The sequence below is a fragment of the Erinaceus europaeus genome, chromosome 12, assembly GCF_950295315.1.
Source record: "Erinaceus europaeus chromosome 12, mEriEur2.1, whole genome shotgun sequence".
NCBI classification, from domain to species: Eukaryota; Metazoa; Chordata; class Mammalia; order Eulipotyphla; family Erinaceidae; genus Erinaceus; species Erinaceus europaeus.
Window position 1 is genome coordinate 69,905,061 of NC_080173.1, and position 23,650 is coordinate 69,928,710.

At 38.2% G+C, this 23,650-nt stretch overlaps 1 protein-coding gene across 4 annotated transcripts in view; it reads right to left on the bottom strand.

The window, feature by feature from the left end:
• The window catches only part of AP2B1 (adaptor related protein complex 2 subunit beta 1), a 119,795-nt gene that overhangs the window by 36,738 nt on the left and 59,407 nt on the right, over positions 1–23,650 (bottom strand). For 3 of the 4 annotated variants that reach the window (XM_060203949.1, XM_060203950.1, XM_060203952.1), the window contains exons 14-18: positions 20,672–20,864; positions 7,955–7,996; positions 6,966–7,112; positions 4,904–5,049; positions 2,996–3,125 (exon numbers count right to left, since the gene is read on the bottom strand). In XM_060203949.1, coding sequence (XP_060059932.1) covers positions 2,996–3,125; positions 4,904–5,049; positions 6,966–7,112; positions 7,955–7,996; positions 20,672–20,864 — 658 coding nt within the window. The remainder of the gene's footprint in view (positions 1–2,995; positions 3,126–4,903; positions 5,050–6,965; positions 7,113–7,954; positions 7,997–20,671; positions 20,865–23,650) is intronic. The other variant, XM_060203951.1, reaches the window with a different exon arrangement.

Sequence of the window (23,650 nt, forward strand, 5' to 3'; positions counted from 1 at the left end):
ACCCAAGTTCACCCATTTCTGACCCAACTTTCCATTAGTTTATTGACTTAGAGATTGCTTTACCTATATCAATAATATAAACTTGGACTATAGACCCATCTATGATAACAATATTAGGCTTTGGATTTCTTTTAAATATCACTAAGAATCTTGGTCAAAGACAGTGAAGATATCTACATAATCTCCCTTTTATTGAGTAAGCTGCCCTTTCAGGGTCTTACCTTTATGCAGGGATCAGTTATAGTTTCCCATCTTAGGCTAGGCCAACATCATCTATTATTCCTGTGAATATATATATATTTTTTGCCTCCTGGGTTATCACTGGGGCTCAGTGCCAGCACTATGAATCCACTGCTCCTAGAGGCTATTTTTCCCCTTTTTGCTGCCATTGTTGTTGGACAGGACAGAGAGAAATGGAGAGAGGAAGGAAAGACAGAGAGGGGGAGAGAAAGACACCTACAGACCTGCTTCACCACCTGTGAAGCGACCCCCCTGCAGGTATGGAGCTGAGGGCTCAAACTGGAATCCTTGCACTGTGCGCTTAACCTGCTGTGCTACCACTCGACCCCCTCCTGTGAACATTTAATAACCCTAAATTTTAGAGCTTATATCCACATTAATGCCTGCAGGATTACTACAGCCTCAGGTTACAGGTTTATTATTCTATTTTCATGTTGTTTGAGCCCTATATGGCTTGTTTTCTTAAAAAAAAATAAACTAGGGGTCGGGTAGTAGTGCAGCGGGTTAAGTGCACATGGTGCAAAGCGCAAGGACTAGCGCGTAAGGATCCAGGTCCAAGCCCTGGCTTCTCACCTGCAGGGGGGTCGCTTCACAAGCAGTGGAATCGGTCTGCAGGTGTTTATCTTTCTCTCCCCCTCTCTGTCTTCCCTTCCTCTCCCCATTCTCTCTGCCCTATCAGGCAACAACAACATCAATAACAACAACAATTATAACTACAGTAACGATAAAAACAAGGGCAACAGAAAAGGAAAATAAATAAAAGAAAAACATTTTCTTTAAAAAAAGAAACTAAAAAGATAAACAAGTGATATACTAAGCCAGTTATGCATTATAAAAATTTAATATTTTGGGAGTCAGGCGGTAGCACAGCGGGTTAACGCATGTGGCGCTAAGCACAAGGACCAGTGTAAGGATTTCAGTTCGAGCCCCCGGCTCCCCACCTGCAGGGGAGAAACTTCACAAGTGGTGAAGCAGGTCTGCAGGTGTCTATCTTTCTCTCCCCCTCTCTGTCTTCCCCTCCTCTCTCCATTTCTCTTTGTCCTATCCAACAACGAGGACATCAATAAGAACAACAATAAAACAACAAGGGCAACAAAAAGGGAATAAATAAGTAAATATTAAAAAATCTTTTAAAAAAAATTTAGTATTTTAGAGAATGAAACTGTTCTGAACTGTTCTCAGATACCGATACACTCATCACTGAAATGTTAAAATAGGCTTTTAACCCAGCCATGACATCATCTCCCCAGACAATAACCTGGATCCACCTGCATATCAGATTTCAGGCTCAGGCAACAAAACAAAACAAAACAAAATGAAACAAAACAAAACAAAAACACTAGTATAGCTACAGGCCCTTTGAAATATAACTAAAATAAAATATGCCTACTAGCTATTGACAAAATGGAGGATGCGCCCCCCCCCCCCCCCCAACACTTCATCTGCACTATTCCAGCCTTTAGGTCCATGGTTGTTCAACAATTTGTTTGGCTTTGTATGTTAACTCTCTTTTCAGCCTCCAGGTTCCAGATGCTAGCAGGATGCGACCAGACTTCCCCAGACAGACAACCCTACCAATGTGCCTTGGAGCTCCACTTCCCCAGAGCCCTTCCCCACTAGGGAAAGAGAGACAGGTTGGGAGTATGGATCAACCTGTCAACGCCCATGTTCAGCAGGGAAGCAATTACAGAAGCCAGACCTTCAACATTCTGCATCCCACAACAATCTTGGGTCCATATTCCCAGAGGGGTAAAGAATAGGAAAGCTATCAGTGGTGGGGAAGGGGATGGGAAACGGAGGTCTGATGGTGGGAATTGTGTGAAGTTTTACCCCTCTTATCCTATGGTTTTGTCAATGTTCCCTTTCTATAAATAAAAAATTTAAAAGGGGGGGGGGGTTTAAGTTCAGATAACCCAATTAAAATTATGTTTAAAGATAACCACTACATAAATCTCTACTGAAAACTATTTTTATATAAACGGCATCCAGATTAACTATGAAAGTTGCAAGGAGAAAAATATTTGGTAGCTGGGACATAATTCAGTAGTAGGGAATATGCCCTACCTATTATGTGAGATCTTTGGGTTTAATCCCTGACACCACTTAGAAACACCATGGACAGCTGAAGTGTGGAGAACTCTATGAATGGTAGATTGGTATCTCTTATGGCCACAGAATTAAAGAAAAAAATCAAACTGCAGAGGTCACCTAGCAATATCATACACAGATGAGGCATTCAGTTCATTCTCCAATGCAGCACAAAAAAGGTTTGTAATTAAAGACCTTGAAGTTTCTAAATGTGGGAGTCAGGCGGTAGTGCCGTTGTTTACGCACAGGTGGCACAAAAAGCAAGGACCGGTATAAGGATCCTGGTTTGAGCCCCTGGCTCCCCACCTGCAAGGGAGTTGCTTCACAGGTGGTGAAGTAGGTCTGCAGGTGTCTTTCTCTCCCCCTCTCTGTCTTCCCCTCCTCTCTCCATTTCTCTCTGTCCTATTGAACAACGACATCAATAACAACAACAACAACAACAAACAAGGGCAACAAAAGGGAATAAATATTTTTTTTTAAGTTTCTAAATGTCACATAAAAGAATGAATCCATTTTTATGCATATATGACTTGTTTTTCACTCAATTAAAAATTCTAAACACTATTTTATGACCAACTCTAATGCAAGGAAGAAAAAAATTACTTTATATATAAATAATATAAAAGAGATATCCAATCATATCCCAAGTGAAGTAAAATTCTCTAACCTGCAGATTATTTAGAGGTTCCATCTTCATGACTGGACCCAAGGTGTTGAGCGGCAAAGACACATCAATGCTCTGATTTGGCATCAGTGGTGTGTGGATGGCCAGAGGAGTGCTGGGGATGACCCCAAAGCTAGGAGAGAGGAGGAAGAAACCCAAGTTACTTACCCATATCTTTGGATTTCAATGACTTTTCATTCCATGTAAGGAAAATATAATTTTTAATAAAGTTAAATGGAACAACAGTAGGAACTAGGTATTCAATTTTAGTTTTTGCTTTAACTTTGGCTATAGAATATATAACCTTTGCTTTCCATTACATGGATATGAGAAAGGAGATAGCATTAGTAATTACAGAATTCCTTTGGCTAGTGCTCTAATTCTGAAAATTACTTATCAAGACACTAAGGAGACAGGCATGATAAATATGTTTATTTATTGGATAGAACAGAGAGATATTGAGAGAGAAGAAACAGAGAGGGAGAGAGAAAGATGGACACTGGCAGGCCTGCTTCACCACTCATAAAGCATCCTCCCTGCAGGTGGGGGAGCAGGGGCTCAAACCCGGATCCTTATATATGGTAATGTGTGTAGTTAATCAACTGCAATACCGCCCAGACCCCCCCCCCCCGCATAAATTCTGTTTAAAAAGATTTTTTCAGGAGTCCAGTGGTAGCTCACCTGGTAGAGCACATGCATTACAATGCACAAGGATCCAGGTTCAAGCCCCTGGTCTCTTATCTGAAGGGAGGAAGCTTCATAAGTGGCTAAATACTGCTGCAGATGTTTCTCTTTCTCTTTCTCTGCCTCTTCTCTCATTATCTATCTCTATCCAAAGTAAGTAAATAAATTTTCTTTAGTATTCCCTGTATAAGTGAATAAGACTAAAGAATACCCACCTTACAAAGAAAAATACAACAAACGGATATTATTTCACTAGCTGGTTAATCTGCCTAATCAAGCCAGACTGTTATTTATTGGACTCATATCCTTTCTATATTATCCACTTGCATAGGAGACAAACACTGTGAAAGAGCCAGTCTAAGTAGAGCAGAAATGACCCGGTTAAACATTTCCAGTGCAGGAGAGAAAGCTTAACTGGCAGAGCATCAAACCTTCACACTTGAGGTTCCTTGGGATCCTCAGGACCACATGTACTCAACTGATACTCTGGCTTGTCTCTCCTTTATGCCACATGTGAAAATCCCAACCTCTTTCTCTGCCTCATGTGAAACTGTGTCTCTCTCATATGTAATAAATCTTACAAGATCCCCCAATACTCAGGATATACATGCTGAACAATTATCTGTCAAATTAATAAATAAATGGATTTCAACTAAATTTCTTTGAAAACTGTTAAGACATTCTAGTTCTAGGATCATTTGAGAAGGTAGTAAATGTTTCCTTATTCTACATGGATGAGTTTTCTTTCAAAATTCTCTCTTAGCAGAGATAGATAGCATAATGGTTATGCAAGGAGACTCTCCTGCCTGAGGCTCCAAAGTCCCAGGTTCAATCCCCCACACCACCATCAGCCAGAGATGAGCAGTGCTCTGGTTAAAAAGAAGAGGGGGGAGGGGGAGCCAGGCAGTGGTGCACCTGGTTAAGTGCACACACTACAGTGTGCAAGGACCTAGGTTCAAGCCCCTACTCCCCACCTGTAGGAGGAAAACTTCACAAGTGGTGAAGCAGGGCTGCAGGTGTCTCTGTCTCTCTCCATCTCTATCTCTCCCTCCCCTCAATTTCTGTCTCTAATAATAAATAAAAATAAAAAAATATATAAGGCTATTTAAAAATAAATAAATAAAATAAATTCTCTTCAATATAGTATCTGCCAACTCTAAGTTTTTTCTCAATAAATGGAACATTCTCTTTTTGGATAGAAGGTATCTCAAAATCAAAATTTCTTACCTATTCTTGTTAAACTGGATTGCAAAGTCAGTCATGTGTTGCAGAGCTTTGTTGGTGAAGTTCATTTCCATATAGATGTGTCCTTGGCGGTGAGTAAATGTTCCTGAAATCTCCAACCCTTTAGCCTTTACTGCAGGCAGCCAGACCTGAAACATAGTATAAAGTTCAATGGCACTCGACAGGATTTATCTCTATGCTATTTGTTTTTGAATAAAGAAAGATTTAACTTCCTTGGGCAATTATAGAAATTTTTATATCATAAATATCAAGTCAAATGCAAAAGGCTAGGAATAAAGTCATATTTTCTGAATTTTGAAATAATTCTCAGTTACTTAAATTCTGCATCCCCTCAGCGAAAGTTTCTGGATAATCCTGGATTCTTCTCCATCTTCTGTTCTACAGTGATTTTTAAAAAAAATATATTTATTTATTATTTATTCCCTTTTGTTGCCCTTGTTGTTTTATTGTTGTAGTTATGATTGATGTCATTGTTGTTGAATAGGACAGAAAGAAATGGAGAGAGGAGGGGAGAACAGAGAGGTGGAGAGAAAGATAAGACACCTGCAAACCTGCTTCACTGCTTGTGAAGCGACTCACCTGCAGGTGGGGAGCCGGGGGCTCAAACCGGGATCCTTATGCCGGTCCTTGTGCTTTGTGCCACCTGCGCTTAACCTGCTGCGCTACTGCCGGACTCCCCTACAGGGATGTTTTAATGCTTTTGAGTACTGCTACCAAATATAATATATAATGTAAACAGAAATTTCAGAGGGCATATTTTTTGTAGCTCTAGTAAAGACTTAAAATGAAAGACAATTATTTTACTAATGAAAATAATATGTCTGTAATCTTTATCTTTGTCCTAGGGAAAAACCTTGATCACATTCAAAGTGAGTGCTCTACTACAGTTCTTATCTGTAATCTTTTTTTAAAAAAATTTTAATATTCATTTTTTATTCACTTTTTGTCGTCTTTGTTGTTTTTTATTGTTGTAGTTATTATTGTTGTCATCATTGTTGGATAGAACAGAGAGAACTGGAGAGAGGAGGGGAAGGAAGAGAGGGTCGGAGAGAAAGATAAGACACCTGCAGACCTGCTTCGCCGCTTGTGAAGTGACTCCCCTGCAGGTGGGGAGCCAGGGCTGTAGTCTCTTTTTAAAATTATTTAATTAACAGGGCCAGGCCATGGCATACCTGGTTGAACGCACATGTTACAAATACACAAGAACCTAGGTTCAAGTTCTGATTTTATGTCTAATTATAAAAGTGTTTAGTAATGATGCTAGGTACTTCTTATAGCTAAGTTTATGGTCTTCTTTCATCTTTTTCTTAAATTCTCCAGAACAAGGGCCCAAACCTTGAAATAACACAAATGTAAGAATCTAGAAATGGGGGGGAAAATATCTAGAAATGGACTGAAAAGACAGCATTATGTTTATACAAAAGACTTTCATGCCCGAGACTCAGGTTGAGTTCCAGGTTCAATCCCCAGCATAAGCCAGAGCCAAGCAGTGCTCTGGCTAAAAATAATATTCATGGATGTCGGGCAGTAGCGCATTGTATTAACCGCACGTGGCGCAAAGCACAAGGACGGTTCAAGCCCCCGGCTCCCTACCTGCAGGGGAGTCGCTTCACAGGTGGTGAAGCAGGTCTGAAAATGTCTATCTTTCTCTCCCGCTCTCTCTCAATTTCTCTCTGTCCTATCCAACGACAGCAACAACAACAATAACAATAACCACAACAATCATTAAAAAGGGGGGGGCAACAAAAGGGGGAAAATGGCCTCTAGGAGCAGTGGATTCATAGTGCAGGCACCGAGCCCCGGCAATAACCCTGAAGGCAAGTAATAACAGTAATAGTAATAATAATAATAATACTCATTACAAAGTGTTGCTTTATGTAGCCCAGGTGGTGGCACAGTGATAAAGAACTGGATTCTCAAGTATGAAGTCCCAAGTTCAAACCCCACACTACATGTGCCACAGTGATGCTCTGGTTCTCTCTCCCCTCTCCTCTCTCATAAATAAATAAATCTTGGGAGATAAAAATAGTAGTGCTTTACTTACAGCCTTAGGAGCCACATATCCACCAGGTGCCATGCCTATCCCTGTGGAGAGTTCAAATAGGTCATTCAGACCACTGCTGACCACAGCAGGAGTTGGTGAAGGAGCAAAGGTTGCAGGCACCGATGATGGAATGAAGGATTGTCCCACCTGTGGGGAAAGAAGGGGTGTGTGTGTAAGAAGAAAACACAGATTAACAGTTCTTAAAATGCTGACATATATACATATATATGTAGTATTCATAATTAATAAGAACACACCATAATTACAATAGTCATAGGAGCTGAAATAATATAGTCTTTGTCCTTCCAATCATCACAGTTATTTTCACATCATTAATAAGAAGTTTTATCAAGAGAGAATAATCACTAGGACCAGGAACTTAAGAGATTTGAGTTTTTGTTTGTTTCCAATTTTAGCTTCCACGATTCTGTGCAAAAGGCCTATAGGTACCCTAAGGAAGAGGGAGTTTGTTTCTGTAGAAAGAAGGAGAAGCATACAACTTAAGAGAACAGTTCCATTTCCATTTGGGTCCAGATATGTCTTAAGTTCCATTAAGGCATAAATATATAGTCAAACAGAAACAAAACAAAACAATAAAACCTCTCCTAGAGGAAATGGATATTCACACATTCCCAAACTAACTCACTCATGGAGAGTCTCTGAATGCAGTTAACTTGAGTACTTTCTAGCTAAAACCAGAGAAGAGCATTTTCCAGTCAAGATGGGAGGCTCCATTTTCTTGAGCTCTTTTATGTCAGTAAGACAAAGATCATTGTAGACAGCAGAACATCAATTCCTAAAGATGTCCCTACACCGTATGTTGTAAAGACTCCTCGTAACCCTATGTTACTTTCTACTTTTCACACACTGTTATAGAGGTGTTGGTGTACAGTGCTAGACAGCAAGAGTGGCTGGTCTGAGAATGTGTGCATAGAAAAGGCATCAAATGGGCAGCGCATCCCATGGTGAAAAAAATGGATGGCACTTACTGCCGGACTTCCTCCAATGCCCCCGCCAAGGTCACTGCCAAGCTGAAAGAGAGAAAGGAGAGAGAGAAGAGAGAGGTAGAGTTCATTTAGCTAAGTACTAGATGCCCATATAGAATCTGTAAATTGCTCTACTATGTTGCTAAGAATACATACTATTTGACTTGCCTCCCAAAGCCCAAAGAAATTCTAGATTGCCAAGAAATATGCCTTAGGGGAACTGAGTAATGCTAATGATAGTATGCAGAAATTTTGAGAAAATGTGGAAAGAAGATGGAGCTGGGACATCCTAGGGATGTTTCAGATCCAGTATTTCCACTGGGGTACAAAGGCATAAACCCAAACAGGATTTAAAGAGTTTACAAATTCCAGGAAATACTACGTCCAAGGAGTAGTATGTTTACTTTTTAATTAAAAAAAAAAAATTAAGGGGTTGGGGGAGGAAAAGAAAGACAACTAAAATGTGATTTGACATATAAAACTTGTCCAAATGAGAATGTGGGAATCAAAACAGTACTGAGCTACAATTTCAACCTTTAAAAATTATAGATGGAACAAGAGTGATTTTTAGAGTTTAGAACTTTCCTAAGGAAAGGGGGGGGGGGGAGAACACCAGGAGTAGAAAGCTATCCTACACCAGGGGAAACATGTAATGCTTTAAATCTCACAGTCCATACTATGGAAAAGAAATACTGTGATATATTTGGAGTAGATCATTCAAAAGGATGCTAATTGTTTGAGAATTAGACTAATTGGGTGACAAAAAATTCTGCAAAGCCTCTCTGTCTAGCCTTCAATCCTCTTGGGGATCTGAATATAGACCCTGAAATCAGTTTCCATGAAAAAGTATTAAAGAACTATAGATGACATTAACAAACATAAAACATATAAACAATGGTGTTATTATAAAAGCAAAAATTATTTCTGAGCTAAAGTTATACATTCGCTTCATCTGTAGTTTTCACTGTGTATCTAATTCCTCTTTGTATCACCAAATGCCTTGTCTGCTATACAAAATCATCCCTATCATTTAGTGGCAGAAGCCTAGAGATTTCTGTGCCGTTTTTATATTTAAAATGAGATCTTCCAGGCCTTTTAAGATTTGGGAAAGAGGTTTTAATAAATATATGAAGTACAAATATATAAACCAGATATATAAAATGAAGTTATCAAAATCAAAACAATAATGCATACTGAAACATAGTAAAATCTGTGACAAAGTATTATATTCATCATGACAAGAAATAACCCAGGCAGGTGCTTCATGTCTGGCATTAATAAGTATACTCAGTACTAGACTACAGAGCACTTTAAATGTCAAAGAGCCAGGATTTCCAGATTCTGGTTTCTAAAGAATAATTATGGTTGAATATGAGATGAAAACCTCATGGGTAAGTAAGTAAAAAGATCATAACCGGGCATTTGAATAACTGGAAATGATAAAAACAAATAGAAAAAAAAATGTACCACACATCTATTTTTTTCTAGGATCTTAGAATAACACACATCTGTAAAATAGCATCTAATTTTAAAATTAATTATTTAAAGGTATTTTTTATTTTCTTAATGAGAGATGTGTAGAAGGAGAGAGAGAAGTTAAAGCATTTTCCAGCTCTGGCTTGTGGTGCAACAGATTGAACGTGGGCTCTCAGAGCTTCAAGCATGAAAGTCTTTTCCATAACCATTATACTATCTCCCCAGTCCTACAACATGACATGTAAAAAGCATAACATTCAAACAATTACATTTTTCTTGGATATAAGACACTGTGAGGAATGTAAAGATGCTGGGTAGTTAGGGGGAATATACAGATGAATGAAACCCAGGCTTTGCAAACTAACAAGAGAAATACAACATAGAAGAAGACAGAATATATGAAAACAAAAGAACAAAAGAAGACAGAATATATGAAAGCAAAAAGGAGTTCTAGTGGGGGGGAGAGGGAAAATTTGATCATCACTCTAGTTCGTGAAATGCCAGGATGAAGTCATGACCTCGTGTTTCATAGTCCAATGCTTTATCCACTGCACCACTTTGACTCTCCCTCATGGCTGGTTTATCACTAGAGTTCTGTGCCTGTAAGATTCCACAGCTCCAGGCTGACTTCCATAGAATTGCTCTCCTGTTGAGGATGCTTTCCCCATGTGACAGTCTGGGGCTCAATCCTGGATCTTTGTGCATAGTAAAGTATGTGTTCCACTAAATTAATGACCTCCTGCCCACCCCCATGCATTTTTTTTAAGTAACAGAAAATAGGTTTTTTTTGTGTGGGGGGTGTGCAGTGGTGGCGCAACTGATTGAATACACACATCATCATGTGCAAGGTCCTTGGCTTAAGCTCCTGACTCCCCATCTACAGGGGGGATGCTTCGCAAGTGGTAAAGCAGGTCTGTAAGTGTCTTTCTCTCTTCCTATCTGCCCCTCCCCTTTCAATTTCTCTCTGTCCTAGCTAATAAAAAATAGAAAATTAAAAAAATCTATTTTTAACAAAAAGAAAATACATTTGCAAAGATAAGCTAATTAAGTGGGGTGTTTGATTTCTCCTTCACAAGAGTTTCACCTAATTGTATATCAGACATGAAAATTTCAATTTCAGTATGCTAACAGAAGTATCACTTATTTAGACTTTATCATTCTTCCTCCTAACTAAAAAACACTCAAGGGGGTTATCTTCTTCATCTCTAAAAGTATGACAAGGCATGAGTGACTAGTAGGGAGAAGTAGCATGGGTGGTACCCAATTATCTAGTAAATGGCCTGTTGTACCTACAGTGGCAATCAGGATGATACAGATATTAATCAAAGGGAGAAGCAAGCTAAAAGTAAGGAATTGGGAATAGAAGAAAAATTCATCAATGTATTAGAGCCATAGATGACAAACCCACAAATAAGATCATACTCAGTGGAAAAAAAACTGAAAGCTTTCCCCCCTAAGATCTGACTAGACAGGATGTCAACTCTTACCACTACTATTCAGCAAAATCCCAGAAGAGATATCAAGATAGAGATATTAATGGAATACATACTGGAAAGGAAGAAATCAACATATTGCTATTTGCCAATGACATGATAATATACCTAGAGTACCCCAAATACTCCACTACAAAAAACAAACGAACAAAAAACTACTGGAAACCATATAAATCTAGTAAAGTAGCAAGATGAATCACAGGAAAAGGGAAGTTAAGGAAGCAATCCCATTTACAATTGAGTCCCCCAAAATAAAATATCTTGGAGCTAATCTAACAAAAGAGGTAAAAGATAATGAAAATTACAGAACACTGTTAAGGAAATAGAGAATGACACAAAGAAATAGAAGAACAGAAGTATTATTATTAAAATAACTATCCTACCAAAAGCAATCTATAGATTCAATGCAATACCTATCAAAATCCCAGTGACATTCTTCAAGGAAAATGAACAACTTACCCAAAAACTTATGTGGAACACACACACACACACACACACACACACACACACACACACACACACACACACACACACACATGAATAGCCAAAGCATTCCTGAGAAAAAAGGGAGGAAAAAACCAAAACCTTCTCCAACTTTAGTTTGTATTACAAAACAATAGTAATTTAAAAAGTGTGCTATAAGGGAGAAAGGGGTGGGACACTCTGACCAATGCAACAGAACAGACAATCCAGAAATAAAGCCACACATACACAGACATTTAACATATGATAAAGGGGCCAAAACTGTTCAATAGAACAAAGAAGCCCTCTTCAACAATTATTGCTGGGAAAACTGAAAAACCTTACATGTAGAAAAATGAAACTAGATCACAACTTAACACCATGTACCAAAATTAGCTCAAAACAGATCAAAGACCTGGATATTAGACTGAATGTATAAAATACAAAAATACACAGAAGAAAACATCCATGAAAACACTTCAGGACCTTCACACTAAAGATGCATGTGTATCAACCTCATGGGCATATGAAATGAAAACACAATTAAATAAATGGGACTGTATCAAATTAAAAAGCTTCTACACATCCAAAAGTAAACTACACAAGGATAAACAGACAACCCAGTTACTGGAAGAAAGCATTTGCTCATCACACCTCTGACAAGTGATTGATATCAAACATCTATGAAGAAATCATATAGCTCAACAAAAAAAAAAAGAAAGAAGTAGAAAAAAGATCTGAATAGTTTTTAAAGAAGAAATATACATGACCTACAAGAGAAATGCTAAGAAATGCTCCGCTTATCATAGAGAAATGCAAATTAAAGACAACACTGAGATTCCACCTCACATCAACATGAAATGAGAAGTGTTGGTAAGGGGCTCTGTTACAGTTAGTAACAGAGGGAATGTAAATTAGTGCAGCCCCTTTGGAAAGCAGTATTAGGAGTTCTTAAAAGAAATAAAAATGGAGGAGCTGGGCAGTGGTACATCTGGTAGAAAGCACACATTACAGTGCTTAAGGACCTGGGGGGGATAAGGACCCCACCTGCAGAGGGGCAGCTTCACAAATGATGAAGCAGTGCTGCGGATGCCTTTTTCCTCTCATCTCCCCCTTAATTTGTCTCTACCAAAACAAATAAATACATTCAGGGGTCCAGGAGGTGGTGTAATGGATAAAGCATTGGACTCTCAAGTTCGATCCCCGACAGCACATGTATCAGAGTAATGTCTGGTTCTTTCTCTCTCTCCTCTCTCCTATCTTTCTCATTAGCAAATAAAATCTTTAATATATATATTCTAAAAACATGTATGGAAACATACACATATGAACATAAATAGCCAAAGCATTCCTGAGAAAAAAGGGAGGAAAAAACTAACACATTCTCCAACTTTAGTTTCGTTTAGTATATATATTTAAAAGAAATAAGGGTGGAGGAGGTAGTATAATGATTATGCAAAGAAATTTTCAAGACTGAGGCTCTAAAGTACCAGGTTCAATCCCCTATACCACAAGCCAGAGTTGAGCAGTGCTTTTGTTTAAAAAAAAAAAAAAACCAAGAGTTTGGGTGGTGGTGCACCTGGCTGAGCACACACATTACTATGTGCAAGAACCTGCTCCTCACCTGCAAAAGAGATGCTTTATGAACAGTGGTGTGTCTCTCTGTCTCCCTACCTCTTTGATTTCCTCCTCCCACCTCAATATCTATCTGTCCTATAAAATAAAGGGGGGAAAGAAAGGAAGAAAGGAAGAAAGGAAGAAAGGAAGAAAGGAAGAAAGGAAGAAAGGAAGAAAGGAAGAAAGGAAGAAAGAAAGAAAGAAAGAAAGAAAGAAAGAAAAAATGGTGGCCACCAGGAATGGTGGATTCATGGTGCTGGCACCATGCCCCAGCAGTAAACCTGATGGCAATAAAAAATAAGTAAATATAAACAACAAGGGCAACAAAAGGGGAAAAAAAATAGCCTTCAGGAGCAGTGGATTTGTAGTGCAGGCACTGAGCCCCAGCAAAAACCCTGGAGGCAAAATACATAAGTAAATAAATAAACAATAACAAAAATAGAAAAATGTAAATACCTTATGATCCAGTATAACCTCTCTTCAGCACTTTTATCCAAAAGACACAAAAGCATACATTCAAAGAGACATATGCACTCTTGTATTCATAGCTACAGTATTCAAAGTAGTCAAAAAGTAGAAGCAACCTAAATGTCTATCAACACATAACTAGATAAAGAAGTTATGGGCAGAGGGGCAGGTGATAGCATACTGGGGTAAGTGCACATAGTACAAAGCTCAAGAATTCCAGTTCAAGCTCCCAGCTCCCCATGGAGAGTGTTATTTTTTTCCATTTTATTGAAAAAGACAGAGAGAAATTGAGAGAGAATATAGAGATGGAAAGAGAACGACAGACACATGCTGACCTGCTTCACTGCTAGAGAAGTGTCATCCACCCACCCCCTTTTAGGAGAGGAGCCAGGACTTTGATCACGCAAATAACAGAACAGTGTATTATCAAGGTGGCACACTGGGTTGTGTGCACATTGTACAAAGTGCAAAGACCTGTGCAAGGATGGGGAAAAAATAGCCTCCAGGAGCAGTGGATTCACAGTATCAGCACAGAACCCCAGTAATAACAATGGAAGCAAAAAAAAGAAGTTATGGAATATATGCTCCATGGAATACGACCATGAAATAAAAAAGATAATAGTATTATTTGGGATAAAAAAGGCTAAGACTGCAAAAAAATAAATAAAAGGATAAAACTGAAGATAATTATCCTTAGTGAAATAAGTGAGAGACAACTACCTGATGGTTTCACTCATGTCAAATCCAGAACTGAAGCACATAAACTTGCAAAAAGTATAGTAGTCACCAGACTGTCTCTAAGACAGAACTATGGCAACTGTCATAGGGAGAGTGGGGGAACAGAACTTTGGTGGTTGGCCCTGTAAACCATTATTAACTCACTACTGAAACACACGCACGTATGTACGTGTACACACACGCACACACACAAATACACACGGCAGGCAAACTAGATCACATAGATATTTAGCTGCTGTGCCATGTGCAAGGTCCAGGTTTGAGTCTGTCCCTCAATGCATTGAAAAGGGAACTTTGGTACTGTGGTATGTCTTTCTCTCCCATTTCTATTAGAAAAAAAAAAAGGAAAAAAAAAAGCTAAGAGAGTCTTCATATTGCCCTGAACTAGACATTAACCATTCCAGTTCAACTGCAGATACTATTGGAGTTAGATAAGATTAATTGGTCTGCATCCTGGGAGATGGGTTAGTGGACAACTCGCTCAGGCATTCAAGTTTTTAATGAGAAAGATATCACATACATATACATACATACACACACACACACACACACACACACACACACACACACACACACACACACCATCAGAGCACTGGTTAGCTCTGGCTTATGGTAGTGCTAGGGATAGAACCTGTGACCTCAGAGACTCAGGCTTCAAAGTCTTTTGCATAACCATTATGCTGTCTCCTCAGACCCATCCTTGTTTGGATGTGCCAGAGTGATGCTCCCGTTTTTTCCTCTCATTAATAACAACTAAATCTGAGGGGAGAAAAAAAGGGAGGAAGAAAGAAAAGAAAAAACAAAACAGATTCATGGGGGAGGAGAGGGAGATTCATTGATATGGCAATATTCCATATAAGATAGGGTAAAAAAGTTAGTCTAACTAGAAACTTTAAAAAATTACTGGAACAAGTAAAGAATAAAAAGTAATTGGTGGGAATCGGGTGGTTGCGCAGTGGGTTAAGCATACACAGCGCAAAACACAAGGACCGGCATAAGGATCCCGGTTCAAGCCCCCGGCTCCCCACCTGCAGGGGGGTCGGTCACTTCACAGGTGGTGAAGCAGGTCTGCAGGTGTCTAACTCTCCCCCTCTGTCTTCCCCTCCTCTCTCCATTTCTCTCTGTCCTAACAACGATGACATCAATAATAACAATAACTATAACAACAATAAAAAAAAGACAACAAGGGCAACAAAAGGGAAAATAAATAAATATTAAAAAAAATAATAAGAAAAGTAATTGGTAGGCCCAGGCAGTGGCACACTTGGCTGAGTGCACACATTACAGTGTGCAAGGACCCAGGTTCAAGCTCCTAGTCTCTCCTACAGGGGGAAAGCTTCACGAGTGGTGAAGCAGGTCTTCAGGTGCCTCTCTGTCTCTCTCCCTCTCCTCTCAATTTCTGTTTCTATCCAATAATAAATAAAAATAATGATTTTTCTTTTAAAAGTAATTGGTGTATTTAGCATGGCCTTAAGAACTTGGCTCCTAAAACCTGGAAGCAACCCAGGTGTCCAACAACAGATGAGTGGCTGAGCAAGTTGTGGTCTATATACACAATGGAATACTACTCAGCTGTAAAAAATGGTGACTTCACCGTTTTCAGCCGATCTTAGATGGACCTTGAAAAAATCATGTTGAATGAAATAAGTCAGAAACAGAAGGATGAATATGGGATGATCTCACTCTCAGGCCGAAGTTGAAAAACAAGATTAGAAAAGAAAACACAAGTCGAACCTGAAATGGAATTGGAGTATTACACCAAAGTAAAAGACTCTGGGGTGGGTGGGGAGAATACAGGTCCATGAAAGATGATGAATGACATAGTGGGGGTTGTATTGTTAAATGGGAATCTGGGGAATGTTATGCATGTACAAACTATTGTATTTACTGTTGAATGTAAAACATTAATTCCCCAATAAAGAAATAAATTATTAAAAAAAAAAAAGAACTTGGCTCCTTCTTGCAGGGGAAAGGCTTCATGAGTGGTAAAGCAGGCGTACAGGAGCCCCTCTGCTTCTATTTCCCCTTTCCTCTCAATTTCTCTGTCTGTAACCATAATTAATAAAAATATTAAAAAAAAGGAATTTAGTTGGGTTGCAGTTTATACAGGAATCTCCATACCACCACTGACTCCAAAAGTTATGCCTTGAGATCATGAAAAATCTTTTCCAAAGAAGGAAATATCAAGATACAAGACTAGTTTGTATAACAGATTTTCTGTGAGGGAAAAAAAAATCCTCAAAACTATTACTAAAATGCTGACTAAAAATATTCAAAAGGTGAAAACTCATGAAATACAGAGTAGGAGGTTTTGAAAAGCACACTGGAGTCAGGAAAAAGCTTCTCCTCTATTCAACTCCACACCAGCGGAGCACACTGAGAAAACATTTCTCCAGCAGGAAAGCCTGTCAACTTACAGAAAAGACACTGTATAATGGTCCTTTTCCTTTTTATTTTATTTTTTTGTGTATACAATAACACCATTTATGTAAGTAAAATAATGCAGAGTGCCATGGATGGTAAAAGACTGTAATTTAGAGAAGGCCTCTGCTGATAGGCAAAAGTAAAAGCAGCAAATAATTGAAGTTCGATGATTACTTTAGTGACTGTCAAGAGATGCCAGACTTCTTTTTAGCACATGGTGTATCTTTATAACATGTATGCTATACACAAACAGGTACCAGCTCACCTCCAGCACTAAACTAAATCAGAAGGATGTGCACTGTGTGAAAGGCACAATTCCTAGATTAAGTAGCTTCTTATATTCAGTATAAAAGGCATTGAAAACATATATACAGCTTCTCAAACAAGACAAAATATCCAACTTTTTCAAGTCTTCACCTAGATAATATACCACTCTATATGTAGAAATGATTATTGAGGTTAAGTTCCTGAATTCATTCTATACCATAGCAACAGTTAAGTTTATAATAACAGGAGGGAATTATCTATGCAGCATATGCCAAAAAAGGGGGGGGGGGAGCAACCAATTATGGAATGTCCACATAAAGAAAGTGAAAAGATTAAGTAGGAAATATATCTTTATTTGAGTTCTGTGATGAAAGAGAACTCGACAATTAAAAAAAGAATAAATGATTTTTAGTGATGTCCACCTTCTTTTCTGAAGAAGGAAAAAAGGAGGAGTGGTTGTATAAAAAAGCATATGAAAATCACCTGAGTGATAGGGCTCATTTCCTTGCCTTTATAACAGTGTTTCTTTTGCCTTTATAACAATAATATCTCCACCACAAAACCAGGGATGGACAAAGGTTGGAACCTTTGTAAGTGTGATGGGGGGGGGGGGGTGAATAGACAAATAACTATTCCCTGAAGGAGAACTTTAAGAAAAAGCAGACATAATGGGTGGGATTCACAGAAAAGAGTAATGAAAAGAGTAATATTTTCTGGTGATTATCGAGTTTTAAGGAAGAAAAACAGAAATTCAATAGACAGTCTATAGTGCCAAACAAACTTTAGTCTCCAATTACTGATAATGAGCAAGTGTAGACAAGAACCTAGGACTGAGCAACTAAATCTAAACTGGTCAAATTTATCTCCTAGGAAATGTCTGAGAAAAGAAAAAAAGTAAAAGGCAGAGAGTTTACTTTTGCAGATGCCAATGACAACCACTAGAATATAATATTTCTATGGAAATTAACACACACACACACACACACACACACACACACACACACACACACACTTTTAAGACAGTAAGTAAAAAGTGACCACAGCACCAAAGCTCCCTTCAATGTGCTCAAATTTTGGTCATTCATAAAGCAAAGCAGGACACTATCCAAGTGAGCTATTTCACCAGCCCGAGATCAGGTTGTAACATTCCTCCCAAGCTCCATTTGGTATTCCATATGATTCAAATGTTCAGTCTTGACCACAAGATTAAGATCACCTGAGTATTTATTTTTATTATTATTATTATTATTTAATATTTTTCTTTTTAAAATTATTTATTTATTCATGAGAGAGGAGGAGAGAAAGAACCAGACATCACTCTGGTACACGTGCTGCCGGGGATCGAACTTAGACCTCATGGTTGAGATTCCAGTGCTTTATCCACTGCACTACCTCTCGGACCACCTGAGTATTTTTTACTAAAGCACTGTTTAGCTCTGGTTTATAGCAAGGGACTGAACCTGGGACCTTTGGACATGAAAGTCATTATGCACTTCCTCAACCCTTGGGGTATCTTTGAAAATATGCCAATATCTAGGTCTTATCTCTCAGAAATTATGGGCAGTTGTTGTAAAGCAGAGGCAAATATTGGTATGATTCTTTAATACATAGTGCAGGGCTGGGGAGAGAACATAATGGTTATGCAAAAAGACTTTCATGTCTGAGGTACCAAGGTCCCAGATTCAATCCTCAATCAGCACCATCACAAACCAGAGCTAAGAACTGCTATGGGCTTTCTCTTTCTGTCTTTCTGTATCTCTCACATTAAAATAAATAAAATATTTTAAAAATAAAACATGATGTGAAGATGATAGAAATTATGCAATTTTGAGAAACACAAAGCTTGAAATAATAGGTCAGTAGCTGTCGTCCTTCATTTTAACAGTACACCACTGACCTCTATAGGCAAGGTTCAGTTAGACACTAATGATAAAAGCAGCACTGTTCAATAGCCTAGAGACCTTGAAAAACATTCTGAAACAAAAATGCACAACCTGAGTGTTGCTAGTTTGCTAGACAATAATCAACTCTAATCAGTGTCATATTTTAAATTGAGATTTGGATCAGAGTTCACCACTCCTGGCAATGCTATTCTTTCTGAAGTAAAAAGATTTTAAACAAAATAATTTTCAAAAGTGTTTTGTGTTATATCAGTTGGTTTGAGGTAGAGGGGGCACCCCTGGTTGAGCACACATGTTACAGTGCACAAGGACGTGGGTTCAAGCCCCCAGTCACCACCTGCAGGGGAAAGCTTTGCAAGTGGTGAAGCAGTACTGCAGGAGTGTCTCTCTCCCCACTCCTCTCTTGATTTCTGTCTCTACCCAAATAAATAAATAAAGTATTATAAAAAGAAAAAAAGAAAAAGGTATCTGGGTTTACAAATAGCTATAATTCAAACAACAAAGTAAAGTAGTCCTTAGTGGTAATAGATATTCTATGTGCTTACTATGCAAAATATGATTTATATATATAAGGGAAATGTTAGTAATGCAAACTCCTGCAAAATGTTCAAAGGAGAAATCTACTCTTATACAGTCAATTCTATTAATTAAAAATATTAATGGGAAAAGCAAAATCTATATTCCCAACAAAGGGAAAAGGAGTGCTAACTGTGTTCCACTATAAGTTGGAGTACATTGCCTGGTTAGCATAATAGATTCTGGCAGTAGTAGTAAAATGCATAACCCACAGCAGTATGACTGAATCTTTATTTCCTCACTCTTTCAAGCCAAAAAGAAAATGTACCTGTACTGGCTGGCATAAATCCCAAATATTACACTGTTTTTAAAGTAGAAAAAAACAAAACAAAACGCTGGTTTACATAGCAAAAAGTAAGGCTGGTATGAGGATAAATATTTTTAATATCTTTGGCTACTGCCTTCCAATTTCAGATGTTGGGAATAGAATCAGTTTATTGGACATCTTTACAGCTGTCTGGTTGATAAACATCTATTGGCAAGTGTCTAGATATAAAATTCCCTTTCAATCCACCACAGCTAAGCTCCTAGCCTGCAAGAAACAGTGTGATGTCATCAATTATTTTTCTGACTTTATACAAACCAAAGATCATCTTTAATATTTCTCACTTATACACAGCAACAAAAACTAATTTTTGCTCCCATTGGCACATATTCAGATACCCTGGACTTTGGAGCCTTTTAGTATTAGAATCCTGGAAGCTAATTAAATTGGAAGTATGACAGGGAGGAGGAAGTGGGAGGAGAATGGCAGAAAAGAATCAATCAATCAGTACTCCCCATTTATAATAAAGGCTCACTTTTTATAGAAATGGTTAAAATGACTGCTCAAAATCTTTCCGTAATTAGGACAAAAGCTGATTAAAACAAAACCAACCAAACAAACAAACAAAAAAAAAGGCCAAGGTTTGAAAGCCTCAAAATAGGATGATCTTTATGAAGTCATTTAAATGTTGTTCAGGCTAAAAGGGACATTTAAAGGGCTTACCCAGAGGTAAGAAGCGGAAACAACAATATGCTCTGGAAAGGATACTAAACATTAAGATTGCTGAGGTTGGTTAATCATCAAAAGTTCTATTTAGAGGCAGGGCAAATCCTGTACATTTGCAGCTATACCTCATGTGAATGATGGAAAGTACCAATTAACTTTCTGAAGATAAACAATCCTGTCCTTTATGAAAGGACACTGTTCTGCTCATCAAGGCAAGATCTAGTACTACAAAGTTGAATAATTTAAAGTTCTTTAGCATATAAAGAACTTAAAGTAATCAAAAGAAAGAAGCAAAATAGATGCTTACCAAACTATCTAGTCCTCCTCCCAACAGATCCACTGCTCCCATCTGCATCGAGGATACCTGTGGCACATTGACTGGGGGACCAAGGTCAAGGTTTAAAAGGTCTCCCAGAAGGTCACCTTGAGAGGGGATAACCTGAGGTTGCTCCAAGTTGGTGGCAGTGGTAGTGCCAACAGGGCTGTCACCTGCATCAGTGCTGCAATCAAACATACAAAGAGGAGAAAGAATAATCAGTTTCATTTGGGATATGATAACATGGCAACAAGTCAATGTTACATATAAAAGCACAAGCGTAAAAGGTCTCTATAATCATTTGTTGAAGTACATGAAAGGAATTCTTATCAAAACATCGCTGCTAAAATGAAAATAAATGTATATATCATACAGGTAACCCAATTTTAACTGAGTGCTGGCTCTGAAGGAACACCATATGACAAATCTGACAAATACTACATGAAAACAAAATATATTTCTTAGCTTCAAATAACTTACATTCTAACAAAAAAAATTCATAAAGATGACTAAAAAGAGGGGTCAGGCAGTAGCGCAGCGGGTTAAGCGCAGGTGGCGCAAAGTGCAAGGACCGCGTAAGGGTCCCGGTTCAGGCCCCCCGCTCCCCACCTGCAGGGGAGTCGCTTCACAGGTGGTGAAGCAGGTCTGCAGGTGTCTGTCTTTCTCTCCCCCTCTGTCTTCCCCTCCTCTCTCCATTTCTCTCTGTCCTATCCAAAAATGACATCAATAACAACAATAACTACAACAATAAAACAAGGCAACAAAAGGTAATAAATAAATATTTAAAAAAAGAAATTGGGGTTGGTAAAATTTTGAGAACATGAGGGAATACAGCTTTAAGAACTAGTTTGGAAAGTTAATTTTTTACATGATAGGTAATGCAGAAATCCAGTTTTATGTGTTGAAAAATTAAAAATAGGGGCTGGGTGGTGGTGCACCTGGTTGAGCACATGTTAGAATGCACAAGGGCCTGGGTTCGAGCCCCCTGTCTCCACCTGCAGTGGGAAAACTTTGCAAGTGGTGAAGCAGTGCTACAGATATCTCTTTCCCTCTTGATCTACCCCTTCCCACTCGATTTCTGACTATCTCTATCAAATAAATAAAGATTAAAAAAAAGAAGAAAAACTAAAAACACCTTTATAATACAGGGCATTATTCTAGAAGCTATGTGCATACTTGACTAAAGTTGAGAAAAATGAATATGAAAAGTAAGAGTTATCTAAAATTAGTACTGCCACCACACTGTGAAATTTAAAAGGAGTAATAAGTTCCAAGATAAATTCAAAGGACTAGGTGGGGAAGTTGAGAAGGAAAAAAAATGAGCATAGACTCATACTTCACAACATAAATAAAAGTTGAGATAATTAGGGAGTCGGGCAGGCGTTAAGCGCCCGTAGTGTGAAGCTCAAGGACCTGCGTGAGGATCCTGGTTCGAGCCCCCAGCTCCCCACCTGTAGGGGAGTCGCTTCACAGGCAGTGAAGCAGGTCTGAGGGTGTCTATCTTTCTTTCCCCCTGTCATCCCCTCCTCTCTCCATTTCTAGGACATCAATAATAACTACAACAACAATAAAAAACAAGGGCAACAAAAGGGAAAATACATAAATATATATATATAAACACCACCAAGTGAAGTAATAATTTTAAAAGCTCTAGAAAAGGCAGAATGTTTTCAGGTGTTGCTATATTTTATGTTAGAGGCATATCATTTATTAACTTACGGTACGCAGATACTTAGGTAGCATCAGTACCATCAAGAAATACCATTTGAATCAACAATTCATTTGTATTTAACTCAAAGGGGATTTTTCTTCCTTTGTGATCTCTGTTAACAATATAGAGTAAGCACTTTTTTTTTTTTTGAGCAACTACATGTTAACCATAAAGGGACTAACAAAAGAAACTATGATGGTAATAAATCTAAGGCTATTAGTCTAACACAGATCTTACATAAGATGTTATGTTTTGGGGAGACTACATATTTTTACCTTTTGTTCTAGAAAGAGCTCTCCCTTTCTTTCAACTTTGTGCCTGATAAAATGTGCACTCTACTGCAGGAGCTACCTCCCACACTACCCCCCCCACAAAGAGCTGTTTTGTTTGTTACTTTCTTTCACTTTCCTCCTACCATTTGAGAATCAAAAGTTATCATGAGATTATTTAAATGTAAATGTAAATGTAAATACTGGTACAGAGATAAATTAAACATAAAGTCCTATTATTCAAAACCAAAAGCACAGGCTGGGAGATGTTCTTAAAAGTTAAATGGCTGCTGACTACAAACCATTAATTCCCCAATAAAGAAATAAAAAAAAGGGGCCAGGCTGTGAATCACCTGGTTAAATGCACACATCACAGTGTGTAAGGACCCAGGTTCAAGCCCCTGGTCCCTACCTGCAGGGGGAAAGCTTCATGAGTAGTGAAGCAGGGTTGCAGGTGTCTCTCTTCCTCCCTCTCTATCTCTCCCTCCCCTCTCAATTTCTGTCTCCAATAATAAATAAATGAATGAAATAAAATAAGTAAGTAAAGTTAAATGATTAGGGCATGGGAGATAGCATAATATAATAGTTATGCAAAAAGCATTCATGCCGGAGTCATCAAAGGTCTCAAATTCAATCCCCAGCACCATCATAAGCCAGAGCTGAGCAGTGCTCTAGAAAACAAAAACAAAATAAACATTAAAGGGTCATATCTAAAGAATTTTAAATATACTGCATACATGGAAAAATTTCCTAGCTTATGAAGTCACAAGTCTCCTTTAGGTGAAAGTCAAGTACTCTAAATCAAAAAGATTTAATTTAAAGAAAGTTAAAAAAAAAAAAAAAAAAACATTTTCTTGGCTACTACCTTTCTTTTTGTTCCCTCCCTTATTTCCTTTCTCCTTTTCTTTGTCTTGCTTGCTTGCTTGCTTGCTTGCTTATGCCCACAGTCCATTCAAATGGAACCTAAATTGTCAACTACACCAATTTATA